The 20,480-nt window shown below is 40.1% G+C and overlaps 2 protein-coding genes across 4 annotated transcripts in view; one reads left to right on the top strand and one right to left on the bottom strand.

Moving 5' to 3' along the window:
• LOC311617582 (histone-lysine N-methyltransferase SETMAR-like) overlaps positions 1 to 20,480 on the bottom strand; it is a 485,271-nt gene that overhangs the window by 320,104 nt on the left and 144,687 nt on the right. The gene's annotated exons all lie outside the window — the stretch shown is intronic.
• LOC311617586 (OX-2 membrane glycoprotein-like) overlaps positions 126 to 20,480 on the top strand; it is a 41,363-nt gene continuing 21,008 nt past the window's right edge. For 2 of the 3 annotated variants that reach the window (XM_084874060.1, XM_084874059.1), the window contains exons 1-3: positions 130 to 253; positions 10,990 to 11,328; positions 12,793 to 13,092. In XM_084874060.1, coding sequence (XP_084730186.1) covers positions 196 to 253; positions 10,990 to 11,328; positions 12,793 to 13,092 — 697 coding nt within the window. In that variant the 5' untranslated portion in view covers positions 130 to 195. Of the gene's footprint in view, positions 254 to 10,989; positions 11,329 to 12,792; positions 13,093 to 20,480 lie in introns of all 3 variants that reach the window. The other variant, XM_084874058.1, reaches the window with a different exon arrangement.

The following is a 20,480-nucleotide window of genomic DNA, read 5'->3' as shown; positions in this document are numbered from 1 at the left end:
AACGTTGTGGATTAGGCAGACAAGGAAGTTCAAAATTAAGGGTGAGGACATTTGCAACGAACATTCAGAGCAAGAGTTAATGAGAAACACATTCTGGTAGAATGCCAAAAGACCTGAAAATTGTAAGTCAGTGCCAGATTTCTGTTAGAAAAGAAGGTATTCTGAGTGTTAGAGAAGATTTTCTCATCAAATTTAATGGCTTTTTCACTCCAGCTCAATCTCCTGCTCCTCGTGCTTTCCATCTTGGTACCAGGTAACTCTTCATTTTTTCTCTCAATTCCATTAATTTGGGAATCAATGGTAAGTAAACAGCAGGCTGCATGTTCTTTTTTACTTTTATATAGTTAGGTGACCAGAACATTATGTTCGGCTCTATGTGTCAATTAGCTGTCCACATTGTTGGCAACCAACTGTTTAAGTTGAGCATAAATAAAGCAGTGACTTAACAAACAGAGAATGAAAGAAGGAAATAAGCACTGATTCTGAAGTGAGCCCAAGGAGCTCGAACTAGAGAGGAGACCACAAACCTGCTGGGGGCAAATGAGCTCTTTGCAGGTTAGTTAGTTAGTTAGTTAGTTAGTTAGTTTGCCTTTTAAGTTTGAGTCTGACTTGTTTTGTGGCTATTTGTGGTCATTAAGAATTTAAAATTTTTTTATATTGTCAACTTTGTTATTTCCTTGGTGTGTTTGCTTATCAGTACAAATTGAGGTACTCTTGAGATGACACATTAAGGACTTAATAAATATTCAGGTCCTGTTATTTTCTAGTCATTTAAAATTATTTAATTAAATATATTTAACTCAAAACCATGTAAAATCAGTTTGATCCATGCTAAAGGCAATCATAAGTGTTGTTTAGGAATTCAGTAGAGAAAAAGAAATTGTGATCACTTCTGGTTAAGGAGTTTTTCCTGGGGAAGTATCATTTGAATTCAATTAGATGGTTTAATCAAAGGTTGGATGAGGGGTGACATATGCTGAAGACAAAACAAATTGGTGACAAGTAGAGGAATCCAGTATGCTCATGTTACTTCTCTTTAATTTACTTGAGCATATAAAATGCAAAATGGAGAAGCCTGGTTTTGTCTTCAAGTCACTCAGCCTCTAGTGGGGAAGACAAGCATGTGAACAAATAATGGTGAAGTGCTTATTGCTGAGGGTAGATGTAGTCCATTCAATGTGGTTGCTGTATAACAGCAGCTTTCAACTGGTGTCTCACACCAATTTTTAAAACATGCCATACCTGATTATTTAGTCAGGGACACTGACCTCTTTCCCCTTGGATTGTCAAATAAAAATATAACAACAGCCAATGAAACAATAGCCCTCTAGTGGGAATGAATCAAAGTTATATCTATTCCTTTTTATCAGATTGGCAATTTTTAGTAGTTAATATGTGCCAGTTTATTGAGATTTTCTGAGTTTTTACCTAATATTTTTTTCTGTTTAAGGGTCCCTTTCAGGATACCACATTATATTCATTTGACATGTCTCCCTAGGCTCCTCTTGACTATGACAGTTTCTCAGAATTCCCCTGTTTTTGATGACTGACTGTTTTGAGAGGTACTGGTCAAGTATTTCATAGAATTACCCTCTATCAGAATTTGTTTGATGCTTGTTTGTTTGTTTTATGGATTAGGGTTATGGATTTGGGGGAGGAAGGCCTATATGTAGACCTCTTAAACTGGCTTCTTTCACTTAGCAATATGCATTTAAGGTTTACCCATGTCTCTTTGTAGTTTAGTAGTTCATTTCTTTTTATGGCTGAAAATATTCTGTTGTAGAGACATGCAATTTGTTTAATCATTCACCAATTGAAGGCACCTTGGTTGCTTTCTTTTTTGGTGTGTGGAGGAGACTGTTCCAGGGCACTCTGACTTGCAAGCTGGACCTGGGTTAGAAGGAACTCCTTTGAAGACTGTTTTGATATTAATCACTTGTGTTCTAACACAAACCAGCATACCTCTCCTACCTCCTGATACAGGCTGGATCCAGAAAACAATCTGGTTGTTCTGACCTGGTCAAGCATGTAAAGCAATTTCCCGAACCTGCTAGCAGTTACATGCTAGTACACTATTCTCTTCCTGCCCCCTATATGATTCCCTAGTTTCTGCTTAGCGTATTTGGTATTCATTTCATCTTACAGCCACCCAAGATGTGCATCATAAGTAAGCTTTCCTCTACTAATTACCAGACTGGAGTGGCCCGCCTTCATTCATTCTTTCCCTGCTTTCTGCTGAGGAAGTAGATTTTCAGTTTGGGACTTTTCCCTGGGTGAGCGTGTACTAACAATTGGTGAGCCACGCAAGAGACTGAAGAAATGGGCCTTGGAAAAGAGGCATCTGTGGTGAAATCTTGGATTGGCCATCTACTTCTATGTGGGAGGAGTGGCCCATAAGTTAGACGTGTGTCGACCACAGTGAGAGTCCAGGGCCACCCCAAAATACCAGCTGGCTTCATGTATTTGTTTGAAGAACTACACATTGCACTCTGCAGCAAGAAAGGAGAGCACATGGCCACAGCTGTAGGCTAAACACTCTCATGGGTGGTTTGATTGACTACAGATGCCCAGCTAAAGGCAGAAGCCAGGGTAAGGAAACTGGAGGCAGATCTAGGAAAACACACCAATATCCGAGCATATCCAAGCTATGGGAAGGACTTGGAACTCAGACAGAGTGAAAGAAAAGGGGGCGATAAGAGCAGCATGGACGAAAGGCCCTGTGAGCATAACCTGAAAGCAAATGTGGCACCATCTGGTTGCCACAGGCACCCCAAAAGAAATGATTGTCAGCCTAATGCAGTGCTTAAAACCAGAACAGTTCTGCCTGATATCATTGGCTCCCCAGAGGACACCCCAACAGCTTTAGGGGAGCCTTTTGAGATTTCATTTTACATTTGTTAGATGCCTCATTGCATTCCATAGGATACATGTGTAATACACTTGATTTTCAAGTTGCAGTCTTCATTCCTTGGGATCCAAGACTCTTAAATGGGTTTTTTAAATTTTGTATAATCAAGGTTCACTGTATGTATTGTAAAACTCTATACATTTTGACAAATGCACAATGTCATTTATTGGCCATTACACTTCCATACAGAATTGTTTTATTGTCCAAAAAAAAAAAAATCCCCTGTTGCATCACCTTCTCAACACTACTCCTTGCTCCTGAACCCCAGACCCCCTTCAGTATAGGAGAAAGGCTGAGATTGTCCTCAGGTGGAGGCCAAAGGCCACAGTGGGCAGTCAGAGGCCACATGAGGAACTCACCACCCGCTGGTCCCCAGAAATCAACACAGGGTAACTACTTTGTTGACATTGGTGCTAAATGCACTCGAATACATGGTAATCCTCAGAAATTCTCTGGCCCCCTCAGTGCTACCAATGGCTATGGAAGCTAGTGTGTAATGGTCAGAAAATTTCCCTGGATTCTGCAAATTGGGCACTCTCCCCCACTGGGAGTATGAGGTCTTCATCTCCCCAATTCTGGAAAACATACTGAGCATCAATATCTTGCAAGGCCAGACTTTATAAACCTGTTTTGGGAATTCTGCCTATGACTAGAAGTAATTGAATCAGAAAGCAATGCCGATTGGGAGGCAGTTAGTTTGCCACCAGAGGGAAAAGTGGTGATCTTTAGATATTATCACCTGGAGCACATAAGGAAATAGGGAAAACTATCCAAGAGCTCCCCCAAGTGAGGGCATTGTGTACCTTGCACACAGGGCCTTTAACAGCCCAGAGGGCTCTTGAAAAATGACAATCAATTTTAAGGAGTTCAATAAGGTAGTGCCCCTTATTACTGTGACTGTGCCTAATATTGCCACTATAGTAAATAATCTGGTTATGATCCTAGGAACATATCATGCTGTGTGGGACCTAGGCAATGCTGCCTTTTTTTTTTTTAAATCATCCCTCAGCTGTTGGGTCCCAATATCACTCTGCCTTTATCTGGGAGGAGCAATGATGGGCTTTCCTCACCACATCCTGTGAAATGGTGGCCGGGGATTTGTCATTGTTTCCTTCCTGGCCCCAGTGAAATGGGCCCATTACATTGATGACATAATGTTAACCTGTGAAGATTTGCCCCCATTACAGAAAACCCTGTGGGCCTTGCTGGACCACCTACAAGAGAGGGAAGTGAGCCAGAAAAACTCCAAGGATCAGGAACTGTAGTAAAGTTCTTGGGAGTCATTCAATTGGGTAAGATCCAGGTTGTGCTTGAGGCTGTATAGATAAGGTATGAGCCTACCTCATTCCAAAAAAATGTGAGGGAGGTACAAGCATCTGTGGGATTTGGGGATACTGGTGAACATTTACACCTCATTTATCACAATAGCTTTATCTTTTATACTTTTTAGTTACAAAGAGACAGACATTCATGGGACTGGGGAACAGAACAGTATGCTACCTTCAAGAAAATTTAACCCCCCCCCCCCACAAAACTAGTCATACAGATCAAAGCCCTTGGAATCTCACACATGGGTTACCATTTCAATTAGGTTTGTTTACCCTGGGAGACATGAGATGGGCGTTATAGAAAATAGTGCCCTTTGGGTTCTGATCCCAGCTGTGGAAATGGGAAGAGAACAGAAATATCTCTGTGAACAGCAACTTCAGAATGGTGCAGTTCACACAGGGCTCCTGCAGGTGGAGCCACTTACCAGGGAACCGCTGGTTACATTAAGAACTTGCCTTCCCATCAAGGGCTGGGTCAACATGTCCCAGGAGCCTGGCTGTGCCATGGCAGACTCCCACACAGACTAAGTGGCAGGCCTGTTAGCAGCAGAGGAGTGCTCTGTCAAATAGTACTCTATCTTTAGAGATGCAGCAACTGCTAAGTCCTCTTGAATATGTAAATCCTCCAAATGCTACAGCTCCCATCCCTGTGCCCATCCCTTCAACCTGTAAAGAAAAAATAGAGTGAATTCTGCTGGATCCTAATACACTGATGGCTCTGTCTGCCCATATATCAGTTGCTAATTAACCTTCCACTAATACTATCTGGACGGGAATGAGGACAAACCACCTTAGCCACTGGGCTGAATTAAGAGCTGTCTGGTTAGTCCCTTACACACAAACCCTGATTTTGTACACTGACTGCTGGGCTGTGTTAAATAGAGTGACCCCGTGGCTTGGGTGATGGGAGACAGAGGGGGTGGATGATTATGAACAAACCTTTATGGGGACAAGAGATGTGGGAAAATATTTGGGCTGCCTAGAAGAGCCTGGGGGAGGCAAATCTCACTGTTTTCTATGATCTTCCTAGGAGGGCATCCACACCCCCAGAAAGTGCATGCTTTGGCAAAGTATGTGCTTAAGCAACTGACCTGTCAGTTGACATGACAGAATGGGAAGAGTGGGCACTGGAGTGCCTGAGTGGGATGGTGCATGACTAAGGAGACAGGGCTGCCTTTAAAATGCAGTGATCTGGTTAGTGCAGTTGCATCCTGTCCTGTCTGTTCCAAACAATGTCCTAGACCAGTGGTCGGCAACTCATTAGTCAACAGAGCCAAATACCAACAGTACAATGATTGAAATTTCTTTTGAGAGTCAAATTTTTTAAACTTAAACTTCTTCTAACACCACTTCTTCAAAATAGACTCACCCAGGCTGTGGTATTTTGTGGAAGAGCCACACTCAAGGGGCCAAAGAGCAGCATGTGGCTCACAAGCCGCAGTTTGGTGACCATGGCCCTAGACAACTGCCATGGGGATCCAGGGCCATCCACTCAAGTACACAATTGGTAAGGGGTGAGCAAATGGACATAAGCCCTCTTCCCTTGAGTAAAGGCTCCAAATGTGCTCTGGTGTGTGTCGACAACGCCTCTGGTTTAACAAAAGCCTTTCCATGTAAGCCAGCTGACCAAGTCAAGCTGATGCGACAAAGGGACTAGAACAGTTAAGTACTACCTATGGGAACTGCTGTCAAATAGATAGCAACTGGGGGAAGGGGTTACACCTTAAAGGGCATGATGCATAGAAATGGGCAAAAGAGCATGTTATTAAATGGAAATTCCACCTCTCACATAACCCACAGGCAGCTGAGTAGATGGAACAGGAAAATGGTATTCTAACAACAGGTAATAATAACTAACTGGAAAAATTACTAACGCCCGGTAGACAAAGATACTTTCCCAGGCGTGTACACATTTTAAATAATCAACCGATAGGGCCTACTGCCCTATATGCCGATGAGGAACTCAGGCTGAGACACCCAGTACGGTCAAGATGTGGAAAACAAAGGACACAGCAACAGTCCCGACGCTGGCACTGGATGAATGATCTCTGATACTGAGCACACCAAGCCCTACTGTCCCTGGAAAAGGGACCGTTTAGTGGAATCTGAAATGGGACATTTCACCAGAATGAGTCCATTGCTTCACACCCATGGGTGGGGAGGAACTGCTCGGTCTCCAGTGGGATCCTGTCATTCTAATGTAATCAGGACCTGTGGAAACATGGGATAGGTGGACTTGGATATGAACCACTGGAAGAGAGAAGGTAGAGGTCCTAGTCTAGCATATTCTCCTGCCTATTCACCTCCTTATGCTCAACAGTGGCACCTCCCCTCGTCAACATAGCATGGTTTACACAGCCTGGCCAGATTCCTAAAGCTCGGGCTACATTAACATCTGAAGACCAGGCTGCAAGTGTAATTCTCATAGAAGGAGAAAAATCTCCCATTCAAGACCCTACAAGTATTTGTCTTTCCAACCTTAGACTGATGTGACTGTGGTATTTCATTACAGATGGGGAAGCTGATGAAGACACCTTCTTGCAATGAGCTCATTCTTGGAAGATGTAATCATCCCCGTAGGGACCCTGAGTAAATTTACTCCACAAACTCTCAGTGATAGTCCTCAGTCTGTCCTTGTTAAATACTGAAATGTCACTGATGAGAAAAGCTGTTCTACAAGTAGGCTGATTGTGGGGAAGCACGGGACTTGGTTGGAATGTCTGTAAGGAGGATTCTCTGAAAGGTCAGGGGCCTCTGAGGGGACCTTGCCGAAGGCGGCAGCCCCTACCTTGACTTTTCTAAACTAGCCCGATCCCTCAGGTTTGTTTTTCTAGAATCTCTGTTTAGTCTTTAAAGACTGGACTTGGTAGAAGCATATACTTTTTCAAGGATGCTTACCTTTGCTGATTCTATCTAGAGGTTAATTTTAGTTCAAGCTGTTATGACAATAAAAACCTAAGGAGGCTAGGCGAACAGGTCTACTTGGTGGCGATAGCAATTTACACAGCCAAGTAGTGACTTAGCCCTCTCTTTCACAGAAACTTGTGTTAGAGTAATCTGTTCATCCTTCACTCAGGGTCTGCTGGTCAGCCCCGGCAGGATGACCTTAGGTATCATTACAGATTCACAAGGGGGCTCCTGTGCCATCATCCAAACCAAATGTTGTTTTCACACCAGATGAATGTGCTCATAGCTCTACCTGTTTACACATGAAAACCCAAGTAAATACCTTAAGGGATCCAACACCAAAGCCAAGCTGACTACTACACACACAGGTTTGGGCCTTTGGGAACATGGTTAAAAAGAAAAATCATTACGGATACTTGGACTGCTTCTCTCAATTTGTCTATTGTCTTGCATTTGTCTATATTTTTGCTGCCAACTATGTCTCCAGTGCAATCAACAGGCAACACACAATCTGTCTCCCTGCTACTGAAGCCCCTGCTGACTCTTAGAGTACCTGGCAAAAGGGGGGGGGGGGGCCATGTGAAATTCTAAGAGATGCTCAAGAGGGCGAAGGAAGTCTGCTTGGGTCCCACAAGCTGGACCCAGCCAAAAGGGACAATGTTCATCATGAAACTCACTTGAAGGCTGTTTTGATCTTAATCACCATGTATTTTGATACAAACCAGCACCTGCCTCCTGCCTCCTGGTACAAGCTTGGTCTGGAAACATTCTCATTGTCCTAAGCTGGCCAAGCACATAAAGCAATTTACTGAACTTGATATCAATCCCTACTTTTACACATGACTATCCCTCTCCTTCCCCAATATGATTCTCTGGTGCATGCTAAGTGGTTCAAAGAGCCATTTCATTTTGTAGCCTCCCTTACTAAACTCCATTAATTACCAGGCTGGAGTGGCCAGCTTCTTTCTTCTGTATTTCCCTGCCCTCCACTCATGGAAGTAGATTTTCAGTGCCAGGACCTTTGCCTGGGTCTGCAGGTACTAACAGGGTGATTATTAATAAGGCTGCTATAAACATATGTATGTGGGTGTGTTTTTCCCTTCTGCCCATTTTTAAAAATTTTTATTGTTGTCAGTATTGCAGAGGTCTCATTTTCCCTATTTTACTTCCCTCAACCCAACTCCCAACCCACTCCAGACCTTACCCACATTATTATCTGTGTTTGTGAATTATGCAATCTTATAAAATAAAAGCCTAATATGTTAAAGTGTCCTACCATTTGTTAGACTGTTTGACCAGTTGCTATGATGCACATTGACCACCTGGGGGCAGATGCTCTGATCAATAGGCTAGATTGCTACTAGAGTCCAGCTAATTTGAACTGGGTGAGTTGGCCCTATTGGGACTGGGTGAGATGGGCCTGATATACCCTGGATGAATCCATGCACCAGGCTGTTTTCAGTCCAATCCCTACAAGACAGGTCAAGGGACTCCAATGTTGCACAAATTCATGGTCTGGGCCTCTAGTATGAATATATGATTTTTGGTTATCTCTTTCTGTCCTATCCCCACACCCCACACTGATATCTGTTATTCTGTTTCATACATCCATGCCCCTGGACCTATTTTGTTCATCAGTTTATTTTGTTCATTAGATTCCACATATAAGTGAGATCATATGATACTTGTCTTTTACTAACTGGCTTATTTCACTTAGCATATAGTCTCGAAGTCCATCCATGCTGTCCCAAATGGTAAGAGCTTCTTTTTACTGCTGTATAGTATTCCCTGGTTTGAATGCATCACAGTTATTTTGTTTGTTTGTTTGTTTTCTTTTTTATCCATTTATGTACTGATGGGCACATAAGCTATTTCCAAATCATAACTATTGTAAAAAACACAGCTATGAGCATAGAGGTTCATATTCTTTCTGATTAGTATTTGGATGTTCTTAGGATGTATTCCCAGAAGTGGGATTACTGGATGGGTACATAGAGTTTTTATGTGAATATAAATTTTTAAATCAGTTGAGTAAATGCCTAAGAGTACAATTGCTTTGTCATATGGTAAGAGAATGTTTAGTTTTTTTAAGAAACTGTCAAACTGCCTGGATCCCATGGCTCAGTGACTGAGTATCAACCTATGAACCAAGAGGTCATGTTTCAACTTCTGGTCAAGGCACATTCCTGGGTTGCAGGCTCCATCCCCAGTGAGGGGCATGCTGGAGGCAGATGATCAATGATTCTCTTTTACCATTGATATTTCTATCTCTCTCTTTTCCTCTCGTTTCTTCTCTGAAATTAATTAAAAAAATTTTTTTTAATAAAATGTCATTTAAACTGGCTGTACTATCAGCAATAATGAGAGCTTCTGTGTTTGTCCACATCCTCACCAGCATTTGGTATTGCAATTAAATTCTTTATTTAGCTTTTCTAAAATGTATATAGTGGGCTCCCATTATTGTTTTAATTTGCAATTTCCTAATGACAAAAGATTTTGGACATCTTTTCATATGCTTATTTGTCATTTGTATATATATATTATATTTGTATATGTATATATATATTATAATATATATATATATATATATTTGGTGAGTTATGTTCAGATATTTTTTGTCAATTTTTAAATTATTAATTTATTTAGTTTTAAATTTTTCTGTTACAGTTCATATTCACTATCCTATATCTAATAAAAGGCTAATATGCAAATTGACCAAACAGTGGAATGACCACCAGGAGCAGGCACTCAATGCAGGAGCTGCCCCCTGGTGGTCAGAGTGCTCCCACACGGGGAGTGCTGCTCAGCCAGAAGCCAGACTCCAGCTGGCGAGCACAGCAGCAGTGATGGGAGCCTCTCCCACCTCCATGGCAGGGCTAAGAATGTCCAACTGCTGGCTTAGGCCAGCAGTTGAAAATCCCCCGAGGGCTCCTGGACTTCAAGAGGTCCCGGGACAGGCTGAGGGACTCCCCTTCCCCCCCAGTGCATGAGTTTTGTGCACTGGGCTTCTAGTTATTTTATATTAGTTTCAGGTATACAACATAGTGATTAGACAATTACATGATTTACATAGTGGTTCCCCTTCAATAATTCAAGTACCCATCTGGCATCATGCATAGTTATTACAATACTAGAGGCCCAGTGCATGGAAATTAATGCACTGCAGGAGGGGTCACTCAGCCCAGCCTGCCCCCTCTCACAGTACAGGGATGAGAGGCAACCTAATGATTAGGGGAAGGCGATGCCCCTATCACACCTCTGCTGCTGCCATTCCCGGCAGTGCAAGCCTGAGCTGGCTCTGGTTACCTGAGCCTCGGGTGGCCCTGGGTTGCTGAGTGACTGACATTCAAGGCTTGCCTGCATCAAGAGCAAGCCCTAGGGGTTGGGGGGCTGAGGGGACTGGGGGACTCCAGAGGCAGGTGCCACCATCTTGTGGTTGTGGGCACCACCATCTTTGAGGGTATGGCAGTCAATTAACATTTTCCCTCCTTATTGGCTGTGGATGCTGCCATCTTGGAGGGCATGGAAATCAATTAGCATATTCCCTTATTTGCTGTGGGCACTACCATCTTTGCGACAGTGTGAGGGTCAATTAGCATATATTTTCTATGCTGTACTATATATCCACATGACTGTTTTGTAGCTAACAAATCTATATTTCTCAATCCTTTCACCTTTTTTCACCCAGTTCCCCTTTAGCAACCATGAGTTTGTTTTCTATATCTATGACTCCGTTTCTGTTTTGTTTATTTTGTTCTTTATTTTCCACATGTAGGTGAAATCATACAGTATTTGTTTTTCTCTGACTGACTTTACTTAACATAACACACTGGGTTTTATTTGCAGGTTCTCCACAAAGAATAAAGCACAAAAATAAGGAAATGGCTGTATTAGGTGGAAATGTGACAATTTTCTGCAATCTAACAACTCCAGCAAATGTTGTGCAAATTACCTGGCAGAAGGTCCAAGATTCGTTGCCACAAAATGTTGCCACGTATAGCAGTAAATATGGAGAAAAGATTCTTCCACCATACATAGATCGACTACACTGCAAGGTCATCGAACCCAATTCCTCATTCATCACTATTCAGAAAGTGACGTTTGAAGACGAAGCCTGCTACAGATGTCTGTTTAATGTGTTCCCTCAGGGCAGTCAGAAAGGACAAATCTGCCTTACCATCATAAGTATACAATTTTTATGTAGAGTAAATAACATGGGGAAGTGGTCTTTGAAGGTTAAGGTCCAGGGAAAGAATTTCTAAAAATTATTATTTTACAGAAGAAAAAAAATGGAAGTTAATAATAGTTACATAGGTTGCCCATTTTCACATACATAGTTGAAAACCAGGCATAGCATTTAGTTCTGCCCTCTATGTAACTTTTTTGCACTGACTTTAATCGAGTGGGTAAAATTTATGAATCACATCAAGATTTTCATTAGGAAAAGTCAGGAAAAGGAAAAGAAATAGTAGAGAAGGAGGAGAAGGGAAAAAGAAGATTCTAAGAGAGTAACAATTTCCCAATCTTCATATTAACAAAATGTTGAAGGAGCAGCAATAGTGTCATCTCGTTATGTTGCTATACATTTAAAATAGTGGGGTTTATATAATGTAATTTTAAGGTTTAGTGAATGAGGAGACACCAATTGTTCTTAAATTGGATGGTAGTGGATATAAGAAAAGGAATGATGAGATTTGTTTTTTAAAAGAGTTGAGAGGTATGTGAGAAGGACATGTTTTTAACATTTGGGTTTTATGTACAAATTAGTGGCCTGTTTAGGCAGGCTTTCCTCCAGCCGCCACCACCTCCTCCTTCCCCCCCATCTCTCCAGTCCCCCCCACCCCCAGCCACTGCTGCCTCTGTGGCCTTGCATGCCCGCTGCTGCCACTGCATGCCCTGCCCCACCCCGCCCATCCGCCCTGCTGCCTCTATGAGCTCTGACCCGCCCGCGGCCACGGCCTCCGCCATCCTCAGCTGCCCGCCTCTACAGCCACATTCACCACCCGCGCTTTCCCTCCAGCAGCCTCTGGCTTTCCACTTTCCCTCTCTCTTCCTTCTATGCTGTCTTCACTCTTAACTCTTCCCTCCCTCAGCATATGCAAATTAACCGCCATCTTTGTTGGGTTAATTTGCATACTCACTCTGATTGGCTTTGGGCATAGCAAAGGCACAGTCAATTAGCATTTTTCTCTTTTATTAGTGTAGATTAGAGGCCTGGTGCATGGAATCGTGCACTGGTGGGGTCCCTTGGCCTGGCCTGCACCCTTTTGCAATCTGGGACCCCTCTTTTGGAGGATGTTGGACTGCCGGTTTTGGATCACTGGGACTCTAGTATGCATATAATATATTTGATTAATATCTTCCTCCCTTTCCCCCTCCTCCCTACCCTCTGAAATTCATCAGTCTGCTCCATGTTTTCATGCCTGTGCATTGAGCATCTGCCCCCTGGTGGTCAGTGCACGTCATAATTACTGGTTGAATACTTGAATGGTCGCTTAGGCTTTATATATTGAGATTTTGGGAAGTCCATATCTTTGCCATCATAGAAATCTGGTATGACATATTTTTATAAGTAATTTGTTTTTTCTCTTTCTTTTTTTTCTTTCTTTTCTTTTTTTTTTTTTTTTTTTTTGTTTGTTTGTGCCTCAGCTGTATCTGAATTAAAAACTGAACTCCAATCCAATCTTGGCTCTGAAGATTTTCTTAGATTTACTTCCTCAGCTGTGGGGAAACCTGTTCCTCAAATATCTGTCTTTCCATCACAAATCTTAATTAATCCACCAAAAGAATACCTTGTACAGAACCCAGATGGCACGGTGACCATCACTAAAATGTACAACATCTCCTTGGAGACTGTGAGATCCCTAAGACTCCAAAAACTGATTGTGCACATGGATCATCCTCTAAGGAATGAAGAGAAGATCGTCCCTTTGTCTTTCCAACAAGAACGTAAGTAGAAGCAATAATCAACTGGGGGAAATATTTATCTTTAAAATTCACTGCCAGAAGTGTTTGTGCAGCCATCTAATTTTAAAAATGTAAATCAGGGGGCAATGGTAAGATAATAACTTAATAAAAAGGTGAAAAGAAAAATAAATAAATAAAAATGTAAATCAATGTAATGCACGTGCATGGCTAAAGAAATAAGAAATGAAGATGTTCTCTAATTCAGACCTGCTTTCGGGGGTAATGGCTCTTATGACACATTTTTAATTGTTCTCCCCCACATGCTTTCCCTGAATTTCTGCCAGTCAATGAACATTAGGCCATTTACATCTTCTTCAACTTTTCTGCTTCCCAGTGTAATTGGTTTCCTTCCAATTTAGTTATTTTGCTCCTTACCTCTGCAACTTTCAACAGCATGGTTAAACCTGTTTATTGTTTCATCCGCATACAAAGTCTGTCTTCATTTTTGATTGCCCACCTTCCCCTCAAGCTCTGTCAATCATCTGTATCTTCTGTTTCAGAGACATAATTAAGCAAGGTATGATTTTCCTAAGAAATTTAAAAAATAATTTAAATAAATGTAAGTAATTTATAAATGTATTTATATATTTAAATAATATAATTCCTTATGGAATTTAAATAAACTTTTTTTATTCCACCTAATAATCTTTTATTTTAAAAAAATCTTTAATGTTGAAAGTATTACTTATGTCCTTTTTTTCCCCATTGACCCCCTCCAGCCTACCACATCCTAGGCCCTCACCACCCTACTGTCTAAGTCCACGGGTTATGCATATATTCATACAAGATCTTTGGTTGATTACCTCCCACTCACCCACCTACCCACCCCCAACTTCCCTCTGAGAATCTGCATTCTATTTCATGCTTCCATGTTCCTGGATCCACTCCATTCATCAATTATTTTGTTTAATTAGATTCCACATATGAGTGAGATCATGTGATACTTGTCTTTCTGTGACTTATTTCACTTAACATGACATTCTCAAAGTCCCTCCATGCAGGCTCAAAGGGTCAGAGATTCTTCTTTTTATTACTAAATAGTATTCCATGGTATAAATGTACCACTATTTTTTTATCCACTCATCTCCTGATGGGCACTTAGGTTCTTTCCAAATCTTAGCTATTAAAAATTGTGCTGCTGTGAAAATAGGGATGCATACATACTTTCTGATTGGTGTTTCGAGTTTCTTAGGATATATTCCTAGAAGTGGATTTACTGAGTTAAATGGCAGTTTCCTATCTAATCTTTTGAGGAAACACCATAATGTTTTCCATAATGGCTACACCAGTCTGCATTCTCACCAACAGTGTACTAGGATTCTTTTCTCCACATCCTTGTCATTTGTTGATTTGTTGATGGTAGCCATTTTGGCAGGTGTGAGGTAATTCCTCATTGTCATTTTAATTTGCATCTCTCTGATGATCAGTGACTTTGAGCATTTTTTCATATGTCTCTTGGCCATCCACTTTGGAGAAGTATCTATTTAGGCCTTTTGCCCATTTTTAAATTGTATTGCTTGTCTTCCTTTTGTTAAGTTTTATGAGTTCCTTATATATTTTGGATATTAAGCCTTTATTGGATATATCATTGCCAAATATGTACTCCCATAGATTAGACTCCCTTTTCATTTTGTTGATGGTTTCTTTTGCTGTGTAGAAGCTTTTTATTTTGAGGTAGTCCCATTTGTTTATTTTCTCCTTGGTTTCCTTTGCCCTGGGAGATGTATCGGTAAACATATTGCTACAAGAGATGTCTGAGATTTTGATGCCTATGGTATCTTCTAGGATTTTTATGGTTTTCCAACTTACATTTAGGTATTTTATCCATTTTTAGTTTATTCTTGTGTATGGTGAAATTGGTGGTCCAGTTTCATTTTTTTGCATGTATCAGTCCAATTTTCCCAAATTTATATATTTAAGTAATATACTTTCTTATAAAATTTGAATAACATTTTTATATTTCACTTAATAATCTTTTAAAATGAAATAAAGCATTTTACTTCTCTATATATTTCATGTAAATGCTTATGTGTTTGGGTTTTTAATCTTCCATCTTAGCATTTATTTTGTATTATCTGACCCATTTCATGTCTCCCTTTCTAAGTTCTTTTAATTATTTATTTTTATTTTATCCCCCCCTCCCTCCCCAATTAGTTTTTTAACTATACATTTCTCTACCCTTCTTTAAATGGATATTTTGGGGAATATTGACTTGTTAAAACTTAATAGAATTTAGCACTTTTACAACTTCCCAGATAATGCCATGAGCATATATCATTTCTCATTCTTTGTGCTATAGTTCGGGGCATTTTAATTGTTTATATATTTAAATACCAAATTTATCATTGCTGTTCTGTTATTTATAGTACTTTTTTTTTTAACTTACCCTTTCTGTTGGCTTTCATTTCTTTATCCATTTTCAAACTTTCATTTTTCTTCTGACTAATGAAATTTGTCCTAGTGTAGGTGTAAAGATGGTTAGTTCTTTTAAATTGTTTTGGTCATAAACTGTTTTAACATTTGAAGAACATTTTTTCAGAATTCCTAAGTCCAGTTTGGTGGAGTTTCCCTTCATCACTTTGACAGCAGCAATTTTTGACAGTGACTTTCGGCTTTCATTGTTTCTGCTGAAAAGATATGTATCAATTTTACCGGTGGTTCTTTGAAAGCAATACATCTCCTCTCCTTTCCTCTGCTGCTGTTAAGATTTCTTTCTTCTATAGCAGTTTTATTATTTGCCTTGGTGTTGCAATTTTGTATTTATCTTGCTTGCATTTTTCCAAGGGTCTTGAATCTGTGGATTAATGTTCATCATTTTTGGAAAATTTTTGGCCATCATCTCTTCAAATATTGCTTTGGTCCCATTCCCTCTCATCTTTTTCTGGGTCTCTAATTACAAGTATATTAGATGTATAACAATTAAATTAGATGTATCTTAAATTCTGTATTTGAGAATTCCAAAACTTGGATTTTTTTTTTTTTTGGGGGGGGGGGTGTCTCTTTCCATTATCTGTCTTTCTATCATAGGTTCTAGCCAATGTTGACTTTTATAGCTATTTTTTAGTGAATGCTAAACTTTGTATATGAAATATTGCAGAGATGATTAAAGCTCTGACTATTTTCTTTGCTATAGCTTCATTTATTTTATTTCATTATTCTTTTTGTTAATCCTCACCTGAGGATATTTTTTCCATTGAGTTTTAGAAAGAGTGGAAAGGAGTGGAGAGAGAAACATCCATGTGAGAGAAAATGGTTGCCTTCTACAGGAGCCTGACTGCGGCCATGGATTGAACGTGTAACCCAGGTGCATGACCTTGACTAGGAATATAACCCATGACCTTTTGGTGCACAATCCAACACTCTAACTACTGAGAATACTGGCTATGGTGCCATAGCTTTATTGTGATATAACTTACATACTATACCAATCATCCATTTAAAATGTGTAATGAGAAGCTCGGGACAAGATGGCGACCGAACAGACGGACTTGTTCTGACCCTGGCCCCAGAACAGATAAAAGCAGTGTCTAAGTTGCTCAGGGAATATTGATTGGCAGCTAAGGGGCAGCGGAACTCTAAAGGAGGGTAAGGAAGGGTCCGCTGGACAGGATTTCCTGACCAAGCAGCCAGCACTGCGGCAGCGGAGACCTCTCCCAGAGCTACAGTCTCAGAGGGAAGGCTGCGCCATCTTACCAGGAAAGGAGGATCTTCTCTCAGGCCTGGAAAACCCACAGCAGAGGAGTCCATTGAGCAGCTGTGATGCCCCAATTGGCACAAACAGGTGGATTCAAGGGAGTTCTTCAATCACCCATGGAAAGGTCAGAGTTTGTGGGGATAGCGTGAGGGTTCTGGGTCCCCGCTGTGTCAGCAGCGACTGTAGCAGCAGAGCACCCGAGCGGCCCCCCTGTGCCGAGCTGCGCCCAAAGAAAGCTGCAGCGAGAATCCTGCCCTGCAACACCCAGTGCTGGGTTTGGCGTAATCTTCCCCAGAAGCGGGACTTTTTTAAAATGCCAAGGTACATGGGACAGATTGTTAAGAATCGGGGCTCTCCCGCCAAGGGCGGAACATCTGGACACCTTGGCGCCTGATCCCCTTCACCCCCTTGCTTCTGAATTCTGGGGAAGAACTGCCCGGTTGGGCATATCCGGGGAAATTGCAGGGGGAAATTGCCTTCCTGGAAACAAGGGATCGGAGCCAGAAGATATAGTCTGGGAGCCAGCAGGCACTCTGGCAGCTAGAGCCATTGAGAAAGAAGGCCAGAGCAACCAAAAAGACTGGGAGGTCAAACCAGAAACACTGCCACCTAGGGGCTGAATTACAAACTGCCTTTTTTTTTTTTTTTTAACTTTTAACTAATCAAAAATAAATGGACACAAATAACTGAGGTACAGTGGAATGCTGGGAACTGTAAGACTGTCTGGTCCGAGAATCAGGCATGCCAAATACAATAACAGAGGAAGTGAATGACCACTACTGGACATTTTTATGCTAATTTTACTATTCTTTATTTTATTTCCATTTTTTACATATTTTATTTTACTTTCATTTTTTACTTCTTTTACTTAAGAAACAATTTTTTTTCTTTTTTCCTTACTTGATTTTACATTTTCAATTATTACATCTTTCAATCTCAATCATCACTATTACTACTGCTATTTTGCATTTTTTGTTCCCTTTTTCTTCTTTTTTTTCTCCAGTACCATTTTATTTTCTCTTTATTTTACATTGGGATTAGTATTCATTCTATTTTAATCTCTACTATAGCATCGTTCAACCCTATCTCAACTCGACCTTTACACCATCATTCTCTTACTAATCTTTACCCTTTTTGTCTCCTGTTTATCCTATCCCTTTCCGGCTTTAGTTTTTCCTCTATTCTTTCTGTATACCCCCTGCTAAAGCTCTCACCATACCTATAGACCTAATTTCCAACCCCTGATCCAAGTATATAAATACCACTCTCTTCACTATATTAACTAGTTAAAAACAAAACAAAACAAAACAAAAAAACCCTGTTCTCCTCTCAATCCTTTTGTCACTGTTTGCATGAATGTTGATTATAGTGAATTTTTATGCTTTTTAGTGAAATTGTTATGCTTATTCTTGTGCTGTTATTGTTGTTTTGCATTTTTTAAAAATCCTTTGTTTTTGTTTGTTTTTTACTTCTGTACATCATAGCCTTACTTAATAATAGTGGATATTGTAGTTTGTATTAATCTCCAAGTATTGTTACTGGCATTGGCTGGGATTAGTGGTTGTTCTATGGGAATTCTCTCAACATATATATAGTTTGTTTCCCCTTTATCGCTTAGTCTGCTTCTTGTCTCTCTCTCTCTCTCTCTCTCTCTCTCTCTCTCTCTCTCTCTCTCTCTTTTCCTTTTTTTCCCTGTTTTCCAACATCATTTCGTCATTACTTTTTCTTCTTCTCTTTCTATATCTTAATTTATCCCTTTATTTTATTTTATTTTTTATTTTATTTTTACCTTTCTTCCTTCTCTCCTATACCATAATTTGCCTTTCTCTAGTGGCCACCTTTATTGGAGGTTATTAATATTGCAAATACATTCCTATTAAGTTCCTTTTCTGTTGTACCTGGTAGTGTTGTATTTTGTGCCTTTAAATCAACGCAGGAGAAGGAACACCACTTAACCAGACATCCTGAAAAGAGAGACCATGGGGAGACAAAGAAATAACCTGCACATGAAAGAAAAGCAGGCATCACCAGAAAAGGAAGTAAACGAGTCAGAGGCAAGCACCTACCAGAGCAAGAACTCTGGTATTACCAGAGTAATGATCATAGGATGGCTAAAAAGAATAGAAGAGAAATTTGATGATATGAATAAGAAACAAGAGGAAATGAAGAAGAACCAAGAGGAAATGAAGATGAACGAAGAAGACATTAAAAATGACATCGCTACTAAGAAGAACTCTATAGAAAGCATCAAGACTAGACTAGAAGAAGCTGAGGACCGCATCAGTGAGCTAGAAGACAAGATGGAAAAAAATACCCAATTAGAGCAGCTTCTGGAAAAAAAAAATTAAAAAGCAGGAGGAGGGCTTAAGGGAACTTTAGGACAATGCAAAACAAAACAATATTAAAATAACAGGAGTTCCAGAAGGAAAGGAAACTGAGGAAGACATGGAAAAAGTATTTCAAGAAATAATTACAGAAAACTTTCCTGAAATAGAGAAGAAAAAACCCACACAAATCCAAGATGCTCACAGAGTCCCAAGCAAATTGAATCTCAGAAGACCGACGCCAAGGCACGTTATAATTAAATTGGCAAACACCAACGACAAAGTAAGAATCTTAAAAGCAGCCAGAGAGAGACAGAAAGTTACATATAAAGGAACCCCCATAAGATTAGCAACTGATTTCTCAACAGAAACTCATAAGGCAAGAAGGAAATGGGATGAAATATACAAAGTCATGCAAAGGAAGGGTCTGAATCCAAGAATACTGTACCCAGCAAGGCTATCCATCAAAATGGAAGGTGTAATTAGAAGCTTCACAGACAAAAAAAGTCGAAAGGAATTTATCTCCACCAAACCAGCAATGCAAGAAATGCTAAAGTGTCTACTGTAAAAATAAATAAATAGGAAGCGAAGAAGGAACACAGAGGTATAGAATAAAAATGGCATCAAATGAGTACTTATCAATAATATCTTTAAATGTAAATGGATTGAATGCTCCAATCAAAAGACATAGCTTAACAAATTAGAGAAGAAAACAAGACCCATATATCTGTTGTCTACAAGAAACCCACTTCAGAAAAAAAGACGAACACAGACTGAGGGTGAAGGGATGGAAAAAGGTTTTCCAGACGAATGGAATTGAAAAAAAAAAAAAAAAGCTGGGGTATCAATACTTATATCTGACAAATTAGATCTCAGAGTGAAGGACATAACAAGAGATAATGAAGGCCACTTCATAATACTAAAGGGAACAATCCAATAAGAAGAGATAACCCTGATAAATATATATGCACCCAATATGGGAGCACCCAAATACATAAAAAAAAAAAACTACTCGAGGACATTAAGGGAGAGATTAATAGCAATACAATCATAGTAGGAGATTTTAATACCCCACTGTCACCCTTGGACAAATCATCTAAACAAAAAATCAGCAAAGAAATATCAATCCTAAATGACTCATTAGACCAGATGGAATTAATCGACATCTTCAGAACATTTCACCTCAAAGCCACAGGATATACATTCTTCTCAAGTGCACATGGGACATTCTCAAAGATAGACCACATTTTGGGACAAAGGCAAAGTCTCTTCAAATTCAAGAAGATAGAAATCATACCAAGCATCTTCTCAGATCATAGTGGCATAAAACTGGAAATTAACTACAATAAAAA

Source organism: Pipistrellus hanaki, assembly GCF_964339955.1.
Source record: "Pipistrellus hanaki genome assembly, chromosome: 2".
NCBI lineage: Eukaryota > Metazoa > Chordata > Mammalia > Chiroptera > Vespertilionidae > Pipistrellus > Pipistrellus hanaki.
This window is presented reverse-complemented; position numbering and strand designations above follow the sequence as displayed.